Below are 22505 nucleotides of genomic sequence, written 5' to 3' on the forward strand. Positions count from 1 at the left end.
CTCTGGCTAGCCAATCACAGCTCTCTAGAGGGGTTTCAAACACATAAAGAGCTGTGATTGGGCCATAATGGTGGGCCAATCATAGTGCTCTATCTGCTTAGTGAACAAATCACAGAGCTTTATCCGCTTTGTGGGCCAATCAGGGCACTCTATATGCCTGGTGGGTGGGATGATGCAACAGAGTGAAACAAGAGTATGTCACATTCATTGTCCAGTGGAATGCGGAGATCATTTGAAAGACAACGGTAGAACCCGCCCCACAACCGAGAGCCGTCAATGGAGCGTTGCCAGACCAAATAATACATTTATTTAGTCTGGCTTGCCAGGCTAGAAGTGATGTGCATGCTGCCCTGAATCAGTCTGGAATCCCTCTGGAACCTGTCTGTGGCATTTCTAGAACATCTTTGGAATCTGTCTGGAATATTTATGCAAAGTGCCTGATACAGTCCGGAATCTATTTGTAATACAGTTTAAACCTGTTTAGAACTTTTTTTTTTTTTTTTTGTAATTCATCTGGATTTTTTCTGGAACCCAGGGGCGGCGTTAGGCCCGGCTACGTGGGCTGAAGCCCCGGATCTTTCATGATAAGCCCCGGATCTAAATCGCGGAAGTAACATGCAGTACCAAAGTCCAACAGAGAGGGCGCAGCTGGCAGTAGTTTGTATACAGCCTGCCTGAGTCTCCACCACTGAAGAAGAAGCCCTTCAGCAGCCGGCTTCTTCTACACTCTCTGCCTGAAACGCATGAGTGAAGATGGACATAAGGACGTTTTTTAGACCAAAAGTACAACGACAGAACCCCAGCTTTGATGAGACTGGTGTTGACTCAGGTTTGTGAGTCTTATTTGAAAATATTTGTTGTGCTGCTGGTTTGCTTAAAGTTAGCTTATCAGGTAAAGTTGTTGGAGAAAGAACGGGAATATTTACTATCATCTCACACTAAACACTAACAGGAACAATACTCTGCCCTGAAAATGCTTAATATGTAGCTTCAGATTAAAAATTATGTGGTACAAGACATATATGATGTTGACTAGTGTGTGTCACGTGTGTGCGCGCGTGTGTTAAGCCCCGGATCTTCTTCAGTCCTAAATCCGCCCCTGCTGGAACCTGCCTCGAATATTTCTGGAATCCATCTGGGATGAATTTAAAACCCTTCTCATTTACTTTTCCATGAATTTTCAGTAGCTGGACACAAATTAGGGAGGGATTAGAAACTAAATAGAAAATAAATCTGTGATTAATGGCAAGCAAATTGAGATATATTTTGGACACTTTGTGACAAAATGAAACATGAAATTTTGCACAGATGCCACACTGGTTTGCCCTATTGACTTGTCTTACTTCCTGATTCCAGCTGAGGCTTTAATCATGTGTCGTAATTGGTGTCTTTAACTAGTCATCAACCGCTGGAGCTCTGTGAGGTTCAGAGTCTGATGCTCTCTGTGTTTGACTTAGCTGTCCTGATAGCTATTTTGTAACTAGTATATGAGCTACCAGAGTTATCTGTGCTAGGCTAATGTTAGCGTGGTGCTACATGCTAATAACACTAGTCATAACAGAGTCGTGCCTGACTCGTACCTGCTCATGCAGACAGAACCACACTTAAACTCCTCTAGATTCATTTTTAAGGTTATTCTTGTCATTCTCTTTACTAAAAGTGAAAAATGTATTTAGAAAATTATCATTTTCTGAGAATAACAGCAGGGTTGTGTCTTTAAATCCCCTTAATTCTTTAAAACCTTTGTTTTATATAGTTATTCTCATCACATGCCAGTTTTTGAGATTGAAATCTGAAGCCAAACTATTATGCATGTATCAGAGTAAGTGGTGCTGCACACAGCAGCAGCCTTCTCTGTGTGGATAAACCATCATCCCAGACTGCTGGTCTCACTGGGGAGTTCCCCTCTGCTGAACTTACCATTTTTGTTTTAAAAAACTGAAGTCTCTCAACAGCATCCAGAACTGGAGATGATGAGAATTCCTCCAGAGCTGGTTGCACATGAGGGGAAATTCATCATACTTAGTTAAATCTGGAAATTCTAGATCACAGTTTTCATTAATGAGCTTTAATGACGTAACCTAGACCGTTGTCACCATCAAAAGGCTGTTTTATTCAAGTGTGTGTGTGTGTGTGTGTGTGTGTGTGTGTGCGTAAAGGTGAATTAGAACTGCAGAGGTGATCGTGTTGAGCCTCCTCAGTCAGCTCGTTGATTGGAAATGCGCTTCAGGATGACAACTGACTCTGCAGGTTTAGTTTTGGAATGTTTTTAATTTCCATGGATATTTGTTTTCAATCCATCCATCCACCCGTTTTCATCCGCTGATCCGGAGTCGGGTCGCGGGGGCAGTAGCCTAAGGCGAGAGGCCCAGACCTCCAGCTCTTCCGGGGGAATCCCAAGGTGTTCCCTGGCCAGGTGAGGGACATAGTCCCTCCACCGTGTCCCTGGGTCTACCTTTAGGTCTCCTCCCGGTTGGACGTGCCCGGAAAACTTCACCAGGGAGACGTCCAGGAGGCATCCTGACCAGATACCCGAGCCACCTCAACTGGATCCTCTCGATGTGGAGGAGCAGCGGGTCTACGCCGAGCCCCTCCCGAATGACCGAGCTTCTCACCCTATCTCTAAGTGAGAGCCCAGCCACTCTTCGGAGAAAACTCATTTTGACCGCTTGTATCCGCGTTCTCGTTCTTTCGGTCACTACCCAAATCTCATGACCATAGGTGAGGGTAGGAACGTAGATCGACCGGTAAATCGAGAGCTTCGCCTTCTGACTCAGCTCTCTCTTCACCATGACAGACCGGTACAACGCCCGCATCACTGCAGATGCAGCACCAATCCGCCTATCGATCTCATGCTCCAGTTTTCCCTCACTCGTGAACAAGAGTCCCCGAGATACTTGACCTCCTCCACTTGGGGCAGGACCTCATCCCTGACCCCGAGAAGGCATTCTACCCTTTTCCGAATGAAGACCATAGTCTCAGATTTAGAGGAGATGATTCTCATCCCAGCTGCTTCACACTCGGCCGCGAACCGCTCCAGCGAAAGCTGAAGATCACGTTCTGATGAAACCAACAGGACCACATCATCTGCAAAAAGCAGAGACCTGATCCTCAGGCCACCAAAACGGATGCCCTCCACACCTTGGCTGCGCCTAGAAATCCTGTCCATGAAGGTTATGAAAGGAATCGGTGACAAAGGGCAGCCTTGGCGGAGTCCAACTCTCACTGAGAACGAGCCCGACTTACTGCCGGCAATGCGGACCAAGCTCTGACACCGGTCATACAGGCACCTAACAGCCCGTATCAGAGGGCCTGGTACCCCATACTCCCGAAGTACCCCCCACAGGGCTCCCCGAGGGACGCGGTCAAACGCCTTCTCCAAATCCCCAAAACACATGTAGACTGGTTGGGCAAATACCCATGCATCCTCCAGGATCCCCCTAAGGGTATAGAGCTGGTCCAGTGTTCCACGGCCAGGACGAAAACCACATAGCTTCTCCTGAATCTGAGGTTCAACAATCCGACGGACCCTCCTCTCCAGAACCCCTGAATAGACCTTACCAGGAAAGCTCAGGAGTGTGATCCCCCTGTAGTTGGAACACACCCTGCGGTCCCCCTTTTTGAATAAGGGGACCACCACCCCGGTCTGCCAGTCCAGTGGGACTGCCCCCGATGTCCACGCGATATTGCAGAGCCGTGTCAGCCAACACAGCCCCACGACATCCAGAGCCTTAAGGAACTCCGGGCGGATCTCATCCACCCCTGGAGCCTTGCCACAGAGGAGCTTTTTAACCACCTCAGTGACCTCAGCACCAGAGATTTGAGAGGCCATCCCAAAATCCCCAGACTCTGCTTCCTCACTGGAAGACGTGTCGGTGGGATTGAGGAGGTCTTCCAAGTATTCTGCCCACCGATACACAATGTCCTGAGTAGAGTTCAGTAGCTCACCGTCCCCACTATAGATAGCGTTGGTAGTGCACCGCTTCCCCCCCCTGAGGTGCCGGATGGTGGACCAGAATCTCCTCGAAGCCGTACAGAAGTCTTGCTCCATGGTCTCACCGAACTCCTCCCATGCCCGGGTTTTTGCCTTGACGACCACCCGAGTTTTCAATGTATCACACAATTCTATCCTCAGACACATCAAATGAACTGAAAAAAAAAAAAACCAGAATCATCAAACTTTAAAGAAACATTCTAGTATTGACATTAATGAGAAAGAATATCATAAAACCATCTTTTCATCTTTCTTCATCTAATTCAGATCTTATTCTCCTTTCTTTGTCAACACTGGTATCTACCTCCAGCAGTCACTGGGAGCAATGGCAGGGGACACCATGGACAGGTCTTTAGTCCACCACAGAACACACTCTCACACCTAGGGACAGCTTAGGGTTGCCGGGTAACCTAACGTAAATGTCTTTGGCCTGTGGGAGAAAACCCACACAGGCATGGGGAGAACATGCAGAAAAGTCACTGGGATTTGAACCTGCAACCCTCTCACTACAAGCCACTTTCTAACAGCAGGTTCTTTTAAACCCAGATGTTGGTCCTATGCGATTGAGTCTTTTTTTAAACTCTGGCGTAAGTTTCTCATCTTCCATGTTGTGATGCTACGCTGTCGCTGACTCACCCGTCCATGCGAAAAGAAACCCACTCCCCCCGCTGATGCAAAGATTTTGGATCTCAGAGGAAACTTCATGGGGGAGTTTGTTTGGAGCTCCTGGGCAGAGCGCTCTGCAGACAGCCTCACAAACGTCACACATGACCGGGCGGTGCTGTGAGGAATCAGCAGGCCTTGATTCAAACACGTTTTCGTGCAGCCGCCCGAGTGTAAGGGTCTCTGGAGGGAGGCTGAGCTTCTGCCAGCAGACACAGGGCCATGTGGGGTGGTCTTTTACAGAAGAAATGTTTGGTTGGTCACATGGAACAGAGGCACTGTGAGGTTCAGAGAGACCAAAGTGTTAGGGAGGATGAGGAGGTTCCTGTTTTCATCACATCACACTGAGAGGCCTCTCAGTGGTGACTGGTTAGATGTATCGACAGACATGAAGCAGCCATCTGACTTCCTGGAGAAGCATCCAGTCTGCCAGGCTTGCTGCTTTGGGTTTAGGCCCAACTGTGACAAGGTTAGATGTTTTAAACTCAAGTAAAAGTGTAAACCACAGAAGGTTCAAACCTTATTGGAGACATTGCTGCTAAATCAGCACATACAGGTATTTCAGTGAAGTCACGGTTGATTGAGTTTGGTGTGGAGGAACTTGACTGGTACCTGACCTCATAAGTCGGTTCCGTAAAATAACTTGTGGAAAACTTTGGGCCTTCTCCGTAGCTCCTTCCTTCATGTTCCTGCTTGTTAATAACTTGGGTACTTGCAGTAGTTTGATGAGCAGGAGAGTTTACCCTGAAGTAAGTCCAGCATACCAGAATGTTTAAAGGTGCATTAAGTAATTAGGACATCCTGTGGTCAAATGTGGGCGCTGCAGTATCAAAACTAACAAGTCCGCTCTGAGCAACTGTTGCAGTTACGGCTCTGCACCAGAAGTTTCTAGATGACAAACAAAAACGAGTTGTATATAAAAAGGTGATGGGTAGGTAGATACATCTAACTGTAGTATTTGTTGGTAATTGAGAAAGTAGATTGATATTATTATAGAGCCGATTATTTGTTTCTAATTCACTGTTAGCATTGTTAGCTCAAAGTGAGCCTCTAGCCTGCTTCACATGATATTAGTGTAAAACAAAAACAATGTTGTAGCTTCTTAGGGGCACAAGAAACAACTGCTGGGTCGCTCCTTTTACTGGCTTAAGCTCTTAACAAAACTCTGGTGCATTTTCCCAGCAGGTGTCAAATTACAAATCCCGACGCAGCAGCTTTTGCTGTTGCAAAGCTGGAAAGCCCATCAGATCATATGACTGGCTCTACGACCATGGCGGTAAATGTGGCGCAATCATGTCCCTTTTACGAAACAATACTTGCTGGTGGAAAAGAAGGTGGTATGGGGATGGCCTTTTCCCTTTAGATTAGCCCTCTGGAGTCAATCCAAGCACTGGCGCGTGATGGAGCGCTGGTCGCATTACTCTAATTATTATGCAACCAGGAAACCACTTAGCGTCGTGGTTTCAGCTTTTCTCGACAAAGGGAGCTTAAAAATAACACTTGTGATTTAACATGTTCATCCAAGAAAAAGTAAGACATTTAGGGTAAATAATTCATGCCAAGATGAAGCCACTTTTGCGCATTCGATCTGTGGCAGATGCGGACTCAAATCTTAAACAGAGCTCTCTGTCGGCTCTTGCTGCTCTTAAGAGTAAGTTAGAACTCGGGAGTCAGGAAGAAAACCGGGCAGACCCGTGGATCTCTAGGGCTTGGAACTCCTTCATCTTCCACACATATTTGAGGGCAGATCTGTGGCTCCTCACACTCACTATTGGACTCTCCTATAGAGAAACCTTACATATCTAAGCGCGTGTACGCACGCAGGTGCTCACATGGTGCTCTCATAAGGATGGACTTGGGCATTTTCAACACATCACCTGCGTGGTTGGCACTAAATGCACTATGAATTATTACTGTGTGTTTTTCAGCAAAAATAGTTACTTTTATATATCCTCGTATACGCGGTCTGCGCAGTGATATTTTGGTCTTGTTGTATTTTTGTATGCCCCTTTTTTTCTCTCTTTCTGCAGGTCTAGAAGTAGGTTCTAGTTTAATGTTTATTTTTGTGAACCCCACTCCCCCACCTCTTTCCTCTCTCTCCCCCCTTCTCTTACGCCGGGGACACACCGGCCGCGGAAGCGCCGAGAAGCGAATCGCTCACGAAATTCGGCCGCTGCTCGCCGCTCCTCAGTTCAGATCAGACGCGCCTCGGCTCAGCTGTAGTTTTTCTTTTAAACGCTTGGTGTCCTCCATTTCCTCTCTGCCTTTTCTCAGCTCTTTTCCTCTACGTGTGTGTGTGTGTGTGTGTGTGTGTGTGTGTGTGTGTGTGTGTGTGTGTGTGTGTGTGTGTGTGTGTGTGTGTGTGTGTGTGTGTGTGTGTGTGTGTGTGTGTGTGTGTGTGTGTGTGTGTGTGTGTGTGTGTGTGTGTGTGTGTGTGTGTGTGTGTGTGTGTGTGTGAACCTATGGTATGAGTTGTTTCTGCCAGTTGAATCTCTTGGAACCCGCTCCAATTCTGCAGCTGTATCCTAGCAGTTTCTTCTGAAATGGGTACGTAAATAATCATGTTTTTCGGGGGTCGTACAGCTCCTTGTGTTTCTCAACTTCCATAATTAATTTAAAGTCATCCATCTTAACTGCTTGCCTCAGACTTTCTACCTCTCTGTCCTGTTTGCTCCGGTGAAAAGACACCCAAAACCACACCCCCTTCACGTGGTCACACACGCACACAAGTTCGATGTGTGTGTGTGTTCGTGTGGTTTTTCTGCAGTGTCTGATTACGAACACATTTGACTATTGCGGAATTTTATTTTGAAATGCTTTATTTTGTTAACTTTACCGGCCTGCCTCTTATGTCTAGGTTTGACTTCCTGCCAGAATTGACGCGATTCACCCGCGGCTCACGAAAAAAATAGAGGCGACGCCGAAATGATCGCTGCACGGCGCGGGCTGGAGCGCCGGCGCGAGGCGATTCGCGGCGCTTCGGCGGCCCATGTGGTCTATAGAATAGCTCAACAAGGGCGCCGAATGAAGGCGGTCCCATTTTCGCGGCGCTTCCGCAGCCGGTGTGTCCCCGGCGTTACACTTCTGTCTCCGTGTCCGTTGGGATTTAAAACAACCAAAAATATTTCTAATAAAGTTTTGGCACCAGGAGTAACTTTATAGTTGAAGTTAAACTGCTCCACCTGTGACAACGAAAGAAAAAAAAAGGACGAAAACCAAGACCAAGCTCATCCTATAGGCTGAGGTAAAAACCACATCACCCAATCACAAAGTTACGTGTATAAAGTTGCTAGGTGCAGGCAGGGAAGACTTTCTGCTTCTGGATAGTTGGCTCATTGCTGCTTCTAGGTGGACAAAGTCAGGAAGGACGCCCACTGTATTTGTAAAGTCTCTGATGTTCCCCTGTGTGTTACTGTTAGGCTTGGCACACAAACTGTGACTTCTGATCATGACACCTTCTTTGTAAGTATATGTATATAATGCAAATGTAAACATATGTGTACAATAGTGATATCGAAATTGCAATATATCCATTTTTTTCCAGTGATATTACATCGATATTCAAAACTTGTGTATCTAATTTTTGGAAGAAATCACAGTCAAACATTTGTTTATTTTCTTCACTTTTGTGCAAACAAGGCATAAACAATAAAATACAGAGTTAGGTGAACACTAAAACTTGTCTAAACGGTTAATTATACCTAGGGATGGGTACCGAATTCGGTACTTTTTAAGGTACCGACCGAATTCCATAGTACCGACCGAGCACCGATTCACGTCATTTCAAACGGTGCCTCGTTTCGGTACCCGTTCTTCACAACGAGAATTTGCCAAGACAGCTGCGCATGCGCAAGAGCGTTATGTCGTCGCTCGCTGTGAGCCAGTTGTAAACAGAGCAGCATGGTAGAAAGAACGCACGCTAAAGCTTGGGTCCACTTCACTAAATGTGATGGGTAACTGGGTGATGATGAAACCAGCGACAACGATCTAAGTGAGACATCCTCATCTTAATCTGCTCCGGTAGGTAAATAAAATGTTTAAGATAACGTTTGCTTGATATGTTAGCTTCCGTTTCGCTAATGGTGCGTTCGCTTTCTCCTCGGAACTCCGAATGTCCAACTAGAAGAACATGAACGCGCTCTAAAGTTTGGCTTCACTTTACTAAATGTGACGGGTGAAGACGAAACCAGTGACGATCTAAGTGTGAGGCATCATCGTTTTAATCTGCTCCAGCAGCTAAATAAACTGTTTAAGATATCGTTAGCTTGATATGTTAACTTCCATTGCTACCATTGTTATCAGCTAATGGTGCATTCGCTTTCTCCTCGGAAATTCTAACTTCCCAGTAGGAAAAATCAAATGAAAAAGGACGGCAAAAGGAATGAAGATACACAGTAAATTTAGTTCACAGTAAAGATGTTTGCTTCAGTTTAATCATCAGCTTATAAAACTACAAGGACGATGTTAAAATACAAACAGTTGTATGTTATTTATCGTGATATTTATCAAATATTGTTATATATTGAGAAAACATATATATTTAATTATAAAAGAGAATTAAAATAATAAACACTCAAAAATATCGAAAATTGGTACCGTTAAGTACCGGTATCGATTCGTAGGTACCGGTAATTAGTACCGAATCGATTCAAATGTCAAAGGTACCCATCCCTAATTATACCACAGACTCCAGAGGGTTAGACATACCTTAATTTTTATTGCGATCGAAGCCGCGCTTCTGAGTTTTTTTTCCACAAGCCGTTCCTAAAGGTCGGTCCTCCAAAGTCCCTGTGAACTTTCTGATGGTCTGAGCTCGGCTCCCGGAGCTCTGCGTTGCTCCAGTTTGCCATCTCAGCTGATTCTGTTTACAAAAGCAAAACCTATGGCCGTGTTTACTTTCATTTTCAATAAAGTTGCCAGCCAGAGCTCGGTGGTGATTCCACACTATAGTCACACCTCACTATGTTGTGCCAAGGTGTGATCTTCAGTCCGGCTTTGCAGCAATATTACTACTGAGCTTGGTGGCACAATGTCGCGGAATTCCCGCATGGCCATGCCACTACGGCGCTCTCATAAACCAAACTGTGACGGCGGTATGACGGTGACTTGTCGGCACAGTCTTTCTTATGAGAGGCAAATGTAACCTTCCTTCCAACATGATGGAGACGGACTGTTTTCTAAATATTTCACTGTAAAATTCTTACTCATTTAACTTTAAAATACCAAAAATCTGCCCTATTAAGAAAATCGTGATTCGGTCACAGAAAAAGTCGTGTTTCAGGTTTCATTTAATCCTCTGATGCTCCACATTCACACATTGAACAAATAATAACAGAGATTAAATCCCAAAAGCCCTCAGCTGATCACCTTGAGACTATTTCATGAAGAGCAGTTGAAGGTGTAGTATGGGACCCCCCCCATGCTTTAATCTGGATCTGTATTCAGAAAGTAGCCGTCCTTGGAGGAGTTGTGCAACACACCGAGCTGTGCTTTGTTCAGAGTGAATGCAGGTGTGATTGGATTCTGTTTAAACAAAAGAGAAGCGTCTTCGAAGTTGGGTTGGCATTATTTCTGTGGGCAAGTCTTATTTCTCCAGAGAAGGTGTGATAGACGGGTACTTCCTTCTGCTCAATGTCAGAGTCACACAAATGTTTAATGGATTTAATCATAACTTTTATTAAAAAATGTAAAAATGTATAACATTGGATTTGTTTTCTCTCAGAATATGACTTTAGGTATCCTGTGTTTTGTCCTTTTTGGTTGGACTTTAGATTTAGGCAGAAAAAACGCCTCATTTTTTGAGTTTTTATTATTTCCCTCTTCATTTAGTTAATCTCTCAAATGTGTCTGCTCAGTAAAACCTACTAAAGCCATTTTTTTTTCAAACGTTCCACGTCTTGGAGGCATTTCCTTGAGTTTTGTGGTAACATGACCTTGTGGCTTTGTTTCTTCTATCTTCTTCAGAAAGCTGTTTAGGCCACAGAATAAAATGATTTGAACTTGATGCATATGTTCAGCTAAAGGGTCACAGTTTAGAATATCACAAATGTATTTTATAACATATGACCAGGATCCACAAACACCAGCCGGGGACTTTTGAACAGCCGACAATGTTTATATACGTTGGTAAAATAAAGTTTATTCGTTCAAATTAACCTGAGGACAGATCTCAGTGCCACTGGCTTATAAAAATCTCTGCAGACAGATATTCATCTGTAAATTTTCTGCCACTTATCCAGGGTCGGGTCGCGGGGGCAGCAGCCTAAGCCGTGAGGCCCAGACTTCCCTCTCCCCAGCCACTTGGGCCAGCTCTTCCAAGGGCATTCATAGGTGAGGGCTGAACGTTCATCGATCGATAAATCGAAAGCTTTGCCTTCCGGCTCAGCTTTCTCTTGACCACGACAGACTGGTACAACGCCCGCATCACTGCAGACGCACCCTCCATTTTTCCCTCAACTCGTGAACAAGACCCTGAGATACTTAAACCTATCTAATTTAGGCAGGACCTCGTCCCTGACCCAGAGAAGGCATTCCACCCGTTTCTGATGCAAGACCATGGTCTCAGATTTAGAGGAGCTGATTCTCATCCCAGCCACTTCACACTCTTTTGCGAACAACTCCAGCGATAGCTGGAGATCACTGTCTGATGACGCCAATAAGACCACATCATCTGCAACAAGCAGAGACCTGATCCTCAGGCCACCAAAACGATTACCCTTAACACCTTGGTTGTGCCTAGAAATCCTGTCCATAAAAGTTATAAACAGAATCGGTGACAAAGGGCAGTCTTGATGGAGTCCAACTTCAATGGAAACAAGCTCAACTGCCAGCAATGCGGACCAAGCTCTGACACCGGTCAAATAGGGACCTGTCCTTATCAGAGGGGCTGCTACCCCATACTCCTGAAGTACCCCCCACAGGGCCCCCTGAGAGACGCGGTCGAACACCTTCTCCGAATCCACAAAACACATGGAGATTAGTTGGGTGAACCCCCACGCACCTCCCAGGACCCCCCTAAGGGTATAGCGCTGGTCCAGTGTTCCATAGCCAGGACAAAAACCACATTTCTCCTCCTGAATCTGAGGTTCCACAATCTGACAGACCCTCCTCTCCAGAACCCCTGAATAGACCTTACCAGGGAGGCTCAGGAGTGTGATCCCCTGTAGGACTCAGCGGCTCCCCTTTTTAAATAGGGACACCACCACCCCAGTCTGCCAGTCCAATGGATCTGCCCCTGATGTCCACGCAATATTGCAGAGCCGCATCGCCCAACACATTCCACGACATCCAGAGCCTTAAGGAACTCCGGGAGGCTCTCGTCACCAAGGAGCTTTTTGACCATCTCAGTGACCTCATCCACAGAGATTGGAGAGTCCAAACCAATGTCCCCAGACTTTGCTTCCTCACTGGAAGATGTGCCAGTGGGATTGAGGAGGTCTTTGAAGTATTCTGCCCACCGATCCACAATGTCCTGAGTAGAGGCCAGCAGCACACCGTCCCCGCTGTAAGCAGTGTTGGTAGTGCACTGCTTTTCCCTGAGACGCCGGATGGTGGACCAGAATCTCCTTGAAGCCGTACGGAAGTGCTGCTTTGTTTTAGATATAAATACTTCTTTGAATTCTGATATATTTCTTGTAGTTTATGTTGTAGAATACAAAGCTTTGTGCCTTTTTTATGTTGTTTAACATTTAAACAATGGAAACATCACATTGTGGATCTCCACATACTCGTAGTAGATATTAGGACATTTAATTAAAACGTCTGAAGTGTAAACATATATACGGTATTAAAATAAATCTTTCATATTCTTATCTATAGCAACTTTGTGTTGTGTTAAATGGATTATGGCATTGATGAGAGGTGAAATTAAATAGAAATTATGAAAATGACGCACTTATGTGTATTTTTACAAAGTAATTTAATAATGTTATGTTTATTCACACATCTGTAATGTTTTAATTAAAATCAGAAAGCTCTTCCAACATTGAATAGAGTCAAACATGGCAGACTGGAGCCACTTTCAGTCTTTTAAAGGGATACTTTGCAACTTTTTCATATTTTTAAATCCTTTTCTTGAGCCAGTGCGTGCTAAAATGGCCGTTTACAGGATTAATAAAAAGTCATCCAGCCCCTATCGCCTCCTATCACCAGAATATTGCACTTGCAACTTCACAGTTGCCGGTCGGGTATGATGGGTCTTAGAAAAACTTCAGCTGAGGTACCTGACGCTGCTGTCTGGTTCCAGCACGTTTCCTGCATGTTTTAGATCATGAACACAGCTGATTTGTTTCATTTAGTGATGAATCACTCCTCTAGACACAGGAACGCTGGGAGATGTTTCAGCTGTTAGATTAAGGTGCTAAAAAGACGAACGCACAGCAAGGAGATAGCTTTGCTTCTACAAACGGACACTAGGGGGTGCTAAATGTGTCCCTTTGAATCAGATTTGCTTCAAAGTGATAGTGATGTTTGATTCTCTGAGTAGCTCTGTTAAAACTGTGTCATTTTTGAAACATGGATGAAATTACCTTTTTGATGGAGACACTAAAGAAATTTAAAGGAAATCTATTAAAAGTAAAGAAGTTGCTTATAATGTCGCATAAAAGAGGGAATTAAAGCAAGGATGCTGCTCTCTCTTCATCTTTTCTTCTCTCTTTACATCTTTTCTCCCCCTAATGCCTCCCAAAGTCACCCTCAGACCAATGCGCCTGTTTGTTTTGCCCTTTGTCTACAGGGCAGCGGTTCCTTGGAGAATCCTTCCAGTTCCAGTTTACCCAGCACACATCAACCTCGAAGTCGCCACAGTTTTGTTCAGGAACACTTCCAGGCACAGTACAGGTGAGTCCCCGATGTAGGGACACAGTGTTTTTGAAGTGACACTTCCACTAACAGCAGTTCAGAGTCTGATGAAGGAGAATTACTCATTATGTTTGCTAACGGTTAGCTTCTTGTGCTGGTTGTGAATGATAGAGAATACGTGTCGAGTCCTGGTGAGAGGGTATCCTTTCCCTGAGGATCAGAACCACAACCTGCAGAAATGAGGTCAGGCAGACCTGGAGGACGGGCTCGTCTCTCTGAAAAATCAGAGATGGGGGTTTTCTCATTTTTTTGGAACCGATTCCAGAGACAGTAGAAATCCTTTCAGCAGAGCTGCTGCTCTCGTCCGGCTCCATGCAAACCAGAGATGTCCTGATGAACGTGGCAGGTGCGTTTGATTGGGATCGAAAGGTTAGATGATGTGAAAAGAGCGTCTTGGAAGGACCAGGAGGAACGTTTTGTTGGGAACATGCTGACACGGGAAAAGGACGGAGCCCAGCTATGATAGCGGGCTCTTTGTTCCATGGCCTGACTACAGCCTGTGTGTATGTGTATGTGTGTGTGTGTCCAGTGGCGGAGCTTGATATGTGCAATATGTGCGGCCGAACAGGGCGGCAGTCTGCAGGGGGCGGCATTTAATTTCCTTTTTTTTTTTCTTCTAAAAAAAATTTTTTAAGCATCAACCAATACATAAACAAAACATAGAAATTGCATGTTCTTAATAATAGTGATGATAATAATACTATTTCTGTAATAAAAGCACAACAAAGTGTAACCCATATCAACTACTCCCTGTCACATGACCCACGTCAGCTGATGTGAGGTCCCTCTCCTGATTGGCTCCTTCCACGTCGCGGCAACAATGAAAGCTGGCTGTGGGGGAATACTTCCGGGCTAAAAACAAAGCGTTTTTCTCCCCTCAATTCATTTATACTCTCATTTTACCTCAGCGGTAAGTGTTCTTAACATCTACCAATAACACCCTTTTACTTGTCAGTGACCAGTCGATCGTTTTCGCTATAAAAAATGACCTTGTTCGGCGGAGTTCCCACCGCGAGCAGAACTCCGGTTCAAAAACGCTGTTTTTGAAACACTTTTATTTACTTAAGCACTTTAATGGGCTTAACTTAAAACCAAGAGCAATCGAATGATTATTATGTGTTGCCTTGAATTCGGCTATGTTGTCTGTCAGACAGTTGCTTTCCTTTATTGTTGTTTTTGTATTTGTTTGTAGCAAACGCTACTGGAATGTATAGATTAAGCTACGTAGCCAAGATGATTAATAATTGACCTGTTGTACATTCGTGATATGTTTACCGGTAAACTGAATCGAACTTGATGTGCTAATGAACGTTTCTCTGGCCTACAGGTCAGGTTTTTTTTCCCCATGTTGAACTGATCTTCTTCATATTGAAGTGGCGAGCTGGTAGGACCATTCTTTCTTTTTGGAATCGGGAAATGAGCTATTACCGGTATTTACCCCATGAAAAACGAAGCGGCAGCGGGCCGCTGGGGTTGCCCTGCTAGTATGATCTTGTTTATACTGTAAACTGCCATAAAATAAAAACTATAATAGCTAGAGCGTTCTTTTTTAGCTGAAAGTTGAGACTCTCGCCTTTCAGCACATCTGTACTGTACAAGTCGATGATGCCATCATGTTGCGTTAAGTGTGTCTATTTCAGTAGAACTTTGACAAGTGGTGAGAAGGTGGCCAGGAGCTGGATGTTGTATTCAGTCAGCAAACGTTGTTTTATATACACTCCATGCAATTTGAAACAAAGTTGTAGGTGTAATGTTTTTTCTTGTGTGTGTGTGTGTGTGTGTGGGGGGGGGGGGGGGGGGGGGGGGGTCACAGGGGGATCTCGCACAGGGCGCCATTTAGGCCAGCTCCGCCTCTGTGTGTGTCAGAGTGAGATGTGTGTATGTCTGAGCGAGGTGTGCTGTTGTCAGCATTAGAAGAACAGACTGTTTCTGCGTGTGGAACACGGCAGTACTGACAAGGAGCCTATTTTACCTCGGAGCCGTATCGTTTTATCTCTGTCGGAGCGAACTAGACACAGCAGTGCTTTGTTCTGTTCAGATAAAACAAACGCTCAACCCTGAGAAGCGTTCTGTCGTGAACCCAGAGCTTTCTGGGTGACTCAGCCTGTTAATGTATCTAACTTATTAGGTCCATCTTTTTATTTGAATTCTATAAATAACTTTTTGTCTGTTTTATTTTTCTTAAACCCGTTTCCTCCACTAAAGCACATATAGATATAAGGAGGATTAATAACAAGTAATGTTTCATGAATTTTGACAAATTTAAACAAAATCCCAACGGAGAGGAGCTGAGCCTGAGCCGACAGCAGTCCATGTTCTGGTCTGTTTTTGTTTCAGCTCTCACCTGTGGCCACGAGAAGAAAAGATTATGTATACGTTTTAACAAGAGTCCGAATTATTTAGTTTTTGGAGAGGAGAAAGTTTCGTTTCATCAGAAATATTTAATGATGGATGATAAAATACGGAAGAGAAAGCCATGTATATTACTGAAGTTACATTTTAGATGAAAGGTTTAGGATTCATATTTATTACCATGTTTGCATTATTGTGTGTGTTGTGAACTGATGTAGCTCCTCATCTCACCAGTTTGGACAATGTTTGAGTCTTCTGTGACGTTAACCAGGATCTTCCCTCTGTCCATTCTGACATGAGCTACGTGTGTTCACTGGAACATTTAAACAGGTGTGACGGGAACGTTTCTCAGGCCTAGTCCACACGTAGCCGGGTTTTTTAAAAAACCGAATATCCGCCCCTCCAAAAACTTGCATCCACACCGCCGCGTTTTACAAACAAACTCTGTCCACACGTACCCGGATAAATACGTTGTTAAGGACATGCCAGACCTGTAGGTGGCAGTACTTCCCCCGTTCTTAACCTCGTCCTTCGTCTGTGGTCTTCCGCAAGGAGCAGTAATTCCACTTGCAAAAACAAACAAGCAGAAAGCGCTTGGACAATTGATAAAGCGAGCGCAGCTCTGAGGGCATCCATGCTGTCGGCTAGTGTAAACACAGGTCGCACACGTGATGTCAGCATTTTTTTGTCGCGGAAAGTGACGTTGCGGACCTTAAAACTCCGGTTTTGTCTGTCCACACGCAGACACCCAAAACGGAGAAAACGCAGATCTTCACTTTGGCCGGAGTTTTTAAAAAGATCCGTTTTCGTGTGAAAAAACTCCGTTTTCGTGTGGATGACAGGCCAAAATGTAGAAACATATCTACGTTTTGGCAGATCCCCGGCTACGTGTGGACAGGGCCTTAGACTCTTCTATGCCCTTTCTCTGTTGCCGCCACTGTACACTCTCTCTCTCTCTCTCTCTCTCTCTCTCTCTCTCTCTCTCTCTCTCTCTCTCTCTCTCTCTCTCTCTCTCTCTCTCCTTCTCTCTCTCTCGCTCTCGCTCTCGCTCTCGCTCTCGCTCTCGCTCTCTCTCTCTCTCTCTCTCTCTCTCTCTCTCTCTCTCTCTCTCTCTCTCTCTCTCTCTCTCTCTCTCTCTCTCTCTCTCTCTCTCTCTCTCTCTCTCTCTCTCTCTCTCTCTCTCTCTCTCTCTCTCTCTCTCTCTCTCTCTCTCTCTCTCTCTCTCTCTCTCTCTCTCTCTCTCTCTCTCTCTCTCTCTCTCTCTCTCTCTCTCACACACACACACACACACACACACACACACACACACACACACACACACACACACACACACACACACACACACACACACACACACACACACACACACACACACACACACTGTTTCTCAAAGAAAACTTTCTACACATTTTTTTAGTTTTTTCCAGACATTCACACCACCAAACACATCCCATCTTCCTCTCTCCTCCTTTCTCTGAACAGCAGCAGCTATATTTAGACCTGTAGAGGAGCGTCTCTCCTGCTCCTCTTATTTGTCTGCGAGTGGGAGCTGGGAAACGTTTCCTCCACGAAAAACTGTTACAGTATTTTGCTCTTTGTGCCAAACATTTACAGTGAGCTGTAAGACTGTGAACTCTTCTCACCTTTTCGGGAAAACAAAGGGTGTTAATGCTAAAGGCTCCATTACAACGGCCTAAGGGCTTCATTATATATAACAGAAAATTACAGTGGTGGTTTATTGTTATTATGGTGGAAGAATGCTGACGGACCTGAGTGGAGCATGGACGGAAAAACTCTAAAAATATGAATGTTTTATCCACCCGTGTCTGGAAGAGTAAAAAGTACGCAGCAAGCGTTTTATTCATGGACGGAAACTACAGTTAACGTGGGTTTAAAGATGGTGAGTGCATGTGGAGGAGAATGAGAGACAAATTTGTCCGTTTTAAACAATATATGAAATGCAAAACACACGATAGTAAATGTGCTATCTTGGACAGAATATCGAAGAAAAGCGCAACACCCGCCGTTTTCCTGGTGGGGGATTGCTTTGCAACACTCCCCAGGAGACGGAGAGGCCTGAAGACAAACCACCTGCCAATGCCTGTGTGTGTCTCTTGTGGAGCTGATGCAGAAGCATAAAAGCATTAATGCTAACAGTCCTTCAAATCTTGGTGATTTTATTTTTTACCTGCTTTTTCATATTTATATCCACCCCCGTTTTCCATGCATTTCGCCTGCTTCTTCCCACTTCCTCTCTGTTGATGCTTTTAATATCTCAGAGATGCTCCTCAGAGGAGCCCATTTGTGATCTGAATAAATGTTAATGATTGGAACTGGGACTGTCTTGTGTTTAGTCTGCTTATTTCAGAGTTTTGTGCTCACTCTGCTGTGCTGCAGCCTTTAAATCAGTTTTTGTCCGAACCTTTTTTCTCATCTTCGCTCTCGGTTTACGCCGTCTTTTTTTTTAATGGCACATGCAACGGGTGGAAAGGCCCGGCCTCAATCTCCACTTAGACACAAAAAGATGGTGGTGACTTTTACTGACATGTCTAGTTGATGTGGAAATCTTATATAACATTGCACACACTTGTGCTGTTCATGTTTGCATATTTAGAAAGTGGCCATCCGTTTAGAGTGACCCAAGTGTAGGGATGGGTACCTTTGACATTTGAATCGATCCGGTACTAATTCCCGTTACCTAGGAATCGATACCGGTACTTAACGGTACCAATTTTTGATACTTTTGAGTGTTTATTATTTTTTTCTCAATTTATAACAATATTTGATAAATATCACGATAAATAGCATTCAACTGTTTGTATTTTAACATCGTTCTTGTAGTTTTATAAGCTGATAATTAAACTGAAGCAAACATCTTTACTGTGAACTAAATTTACTGTGTATCTTCATTCCTTTTGCCGTCCTTTTTCATTTGATTTTTCCTACTGGGAAGTTAGAATTTTCGAGGAGAAAGCGAACGCACCATTAGCTGATAACAATGGTAGCAATGGAAGCTAACATAACAAACTAACGATATCTTAAACAGTTTATTTAGCTGCTGGAGCAGATTACAACGATGATGCCTCACACTTAGATCGTTGTCACTGGTTTCGTCTTCACCCAATCACCCGTCGCATTTAGTAAAGTGAAGCCAAACTTTAGAGCGCGTTCATGTTCTTCTAGTCGGGAATTTGGAGTTCAGAGGAGAAAGTGAACGCACCATTGGAGAAACGGAAGCTAACATATCAAGCTAATTATAATTACCTACCGGAGCAGATTAAGATGAGGATGTCTCACTTAGATCGTTGTCGCTGGTTTCATCATCACCCAGTTACCCATCACATTTAGTGAAGTGGACCCAAGCTTTAGCGTGCGTTCTTTCTACCATGCTGCCCTGTTTACAACTGGTTCGCAGCGAGCGACGACATAACACTCTTGCGCATGCGCAGCTGTCTTGGCAAGTTCTCGTTATGAAGGACGGGTACCGAAACGAGGCACCGTTTGAAATGAAGTGAATCGGTGCTCGGTCGGTACTGTGGAATTCGGTCGGTACCTTAAAAAGTACCGAATTCGGTGCCCATCCCTACCCAAGTGTTGATTTTCATAATGTTTGCTGGTGAAGGTTCTCAGTCATCCAGGCCATGATATCCAAGAGAGTTCAAATGACAATAACTAGACTTCTTGGGTTTCTTGAAGACGTTTCGCTTCTCATCTGAGGAACCAGGTAGTGGTCAGTTGACAACTCCACCCCTCTCTTCACCTGAGTGTCCAAGACATGCAACTGCAGATCAGATGAGATGACAACAGTCGATCATCGAGCTGCGACCTAAGGTATCCTGGTGCCAAGAGCACATATGGACACCTTTATGCCTGAATATGGTGTTCCTTATGGACAATCCATGACGAACACAGAAGTCCAACAACAAAACACCGCTCAGATTCAGATCGGGGGGCCGTTCTCCCAACCACACCTTTCAAGGTCTCACTGTCGTTGCCCACGTGAGCGTTAAAGTCCCCCAGCAGAATGAGGGAGTCACCAGAAGGAGCACTCTCCAGCACCTCCTCCAAGGACCCTAAAAAGGGTGGGTAGTCTGAACTGTAGTTTGGCGCATAAGCACATATACCACAAGGCTCTGTTTAGGGTCCACTGTTGTTTCTACTGCACATACACCCTCTTGGACAGATAATTGATTCATTTTTCTTGTATTAGTCATCATAAGGGGTCTGTGGGCTGCACTTTGTCAGATCCCTCACCTAGGACCTGTTTGCTATGGGTGACACTACCAGAGGCATAAATCCTCAAACTTGGCTCCTAGGATCATTGGGACACTCAAACCCCTCCACCATGGAGGACTCATAAGCTCTTACCATACTCGCACAGTTACCAACGTTTTTTGCAGACTTACATTTTTGGTCTTTGTGTTTGTCCATTTATCTGAAGAGAGTTTGAAATGAGCCTGGCCAGCCATGTCAGTTCTTTCTTAAGCCTGGTTCATGCTTCTCCGTCAGCTCCGCAAGGGACAGACACGCACGGATTGATGGAAGCGTTTTGCTTTCATACTTCTCCGTCTCTTGGAGAGTGTTGCAAAGCAATTGCCCGGCAGAACCACAGAGGGCGTAGTGCTGTTCTGTGGTATCCTGTCATGGATCGGTCCAAGATGGTGTGTTTATGTTGTGTTTTTTGTGTATATATGAGACTTTCAACACGGACATATTTGTCTCACTCTCCTCCACCTCTTCATGCGCTCCCCACCTCTAAACCCACGTTTCCTGTCATTTCCTTCCACAAATAAAACGCTTGCTGCGCATCTTTTCACTCCTCCAGTCACGGGAGAATGAAACGTTCATATTTTTAGTTTTTTCGCGAGGTATTCTTCAGGGATGTGTATTTTTGAAATTCTGGCGATACGATACATATCACGATACAGGGGAGACGATACGATATATCACGATATATTGCGATACATTCATTCAGACGTTACAAGCATTTTTTTTACTGAGTTTATTGTAAGAATGTTCATTAAACAGTCCAAACTGATACGTGACATGTTTAACACAAGGTACCTCAACCATGATGGAGGGTTTTACATTTCAATGGTGGAAACAAAACCCGTTGCACACTGCTGCCAACTAGCGGGTGGCGATTGAATTGCACAAAACGAAAAGAAAATACACAAAAGTTTGCATGTAAATTCTTTCAAAAATTAGATACACGGCTTTTGAATATCGATATAATATTGCTAGAAAAAATATCACGATATATTGCTATATCGATATTTTCTTACATCCCTAGTATTCTTCAAGCTTCTCCGTGTCTGCCGCTAGTTATCCTCGGCTCTCTTTGCAATGGCGGCGCTGTAAACAACAGCGGCGTCCTGACCAATCACAAGCTTGCGTAATCCGTCTCGTTCAACGGATGTTTAAAAAAGTGGGCTCGACTCCGTACGTACTTGCGTGCCTGCCGGAGCCCTACGCAAGGACGGATAATGGCGTTGCGTGTCTCCGCACTGACACAGACGGAGAAGCATAAATCGGGCTTTATGGTAAGCAATGGGCTTGATAACGCTCCCATTCAATTAACCCCACCCTCTGAGAATTCAAACTGAGCCAATCAGTGCTGAGCAGCGTGTGTCACACACCGCGACGCTCAGTTTCTCATACAGAAGATGGCGTCAGAAGTGGAGTTCACTGCAGCTCTTTCTTGTGTTCTAAATGACTTGGGCATGCCTTTAAACCCAAGAAGAAGAAATTCTAAAAGCCTTTCTTCTAAAGAGAGAAGTGTGCGTCATCGCCAGATGCCATCTTTCACTACAGCTAAAAAAACAGTGTTGTGCGGTACAGTCATCATTTCCACCTTTTTTTCTGATTGGTAGCTTTTGAGCTGGCTAATCCCGCCCCTTATGGTGCTCTCTGCCTGTGAGTATGTACAGTAGAATAGACAGAGGACAAGCGCCAACCCTTTATGATTAAACAAGTTGGTTGTTTTTTATTGATTCTCCGCAACAATGTTGATTTTTTTTTTATCAGACTTATAATAATGGAAATATTGCCACACTGGTGAACTACTATAACCTTTTTTGGGACAATTTCTTCAACCTCTCCTTGTTGCAACATCTGGTTGAAGTCACATTACTGTCCGGCGACAGAGCGTGCTTTGAGTCTGCGTTTTTGATTGGTCAGGTGTGTAAGTAAGGATTCTAATATGAAGCTACCTGATAGGCTATGATGGAAAAAGGAAACTTACTGAGGTTTTTCTTGATCCATTTTTTTCATCACATGTCTATTGATCGATATATATCGTTAATAAATTATTGTCCAATTATAGTGTATACCATGGTCTGTGAAGTATCAGCTCTTTATAAACGCATTTAAACCCTCTCCAAACTCTTACATGTCTTCATGAAGTCCACCTTTTTTGACCTAAAGGTGCAGCCTGGTAAGAATGTTGACCTCTGAGGGTTTAGCTTGGTCATTCCTCTGCTTTACTGAGCAGATATAAATATATCCAGACACTGACCGTCTTTAGTCTGGTGCGGATGTTTTACCACCCACCAGGTTCTGCTTAAGCTCAGCCTCAGAAACACCTTCCCTCCTGCTGGTTCTGTGAAGTGAGTTCCAGATAGTTGTTGCCTGGCAT

The 22505-nt window shown here is 44.5% G+C and overlaps 1 protein-coding gene across 2 annotated transcripts in view; it reads left to right on the top strand.

The window, feature by feature from the left end:
- The window catches only part of usp43a (ubiquitin specific peptidase 43a), a 189145-nt gene that overhangs the window by 39711 nt on the left and 126929 nt on the right, over positions 1–22505 (top strand). For both annotated transcript variants that reach the window (XM_070553644.1, XM_070553645.1), the window contains exon 3: positions 13392–13495. In XM_070553644.1, the coding sequence (XP_070409745.1) occupies positions 13392–13495 (104 nt within the window). The remainder of the gene's footprint in view (positions 1–13391; positions 13496–22505) is intronic.

Source organism: Nothobranchius furzeri, chromosome 7 (genome assembly GCF_043380555.1).
Source record: "Nothobranchius furzeri strain GRZ-AD chromosome 7, NfurGRZ-RIMD1, whole genome shotgun sequence".
NCBI classification, from domain to species: domain Eukaryota; kingdom Metazoa; phylum Chordata; class Actinopteri; order Cyprinodontiformes; family Nothobranchiidae; genus Nothobranchius; species Nothobranchius furzeri.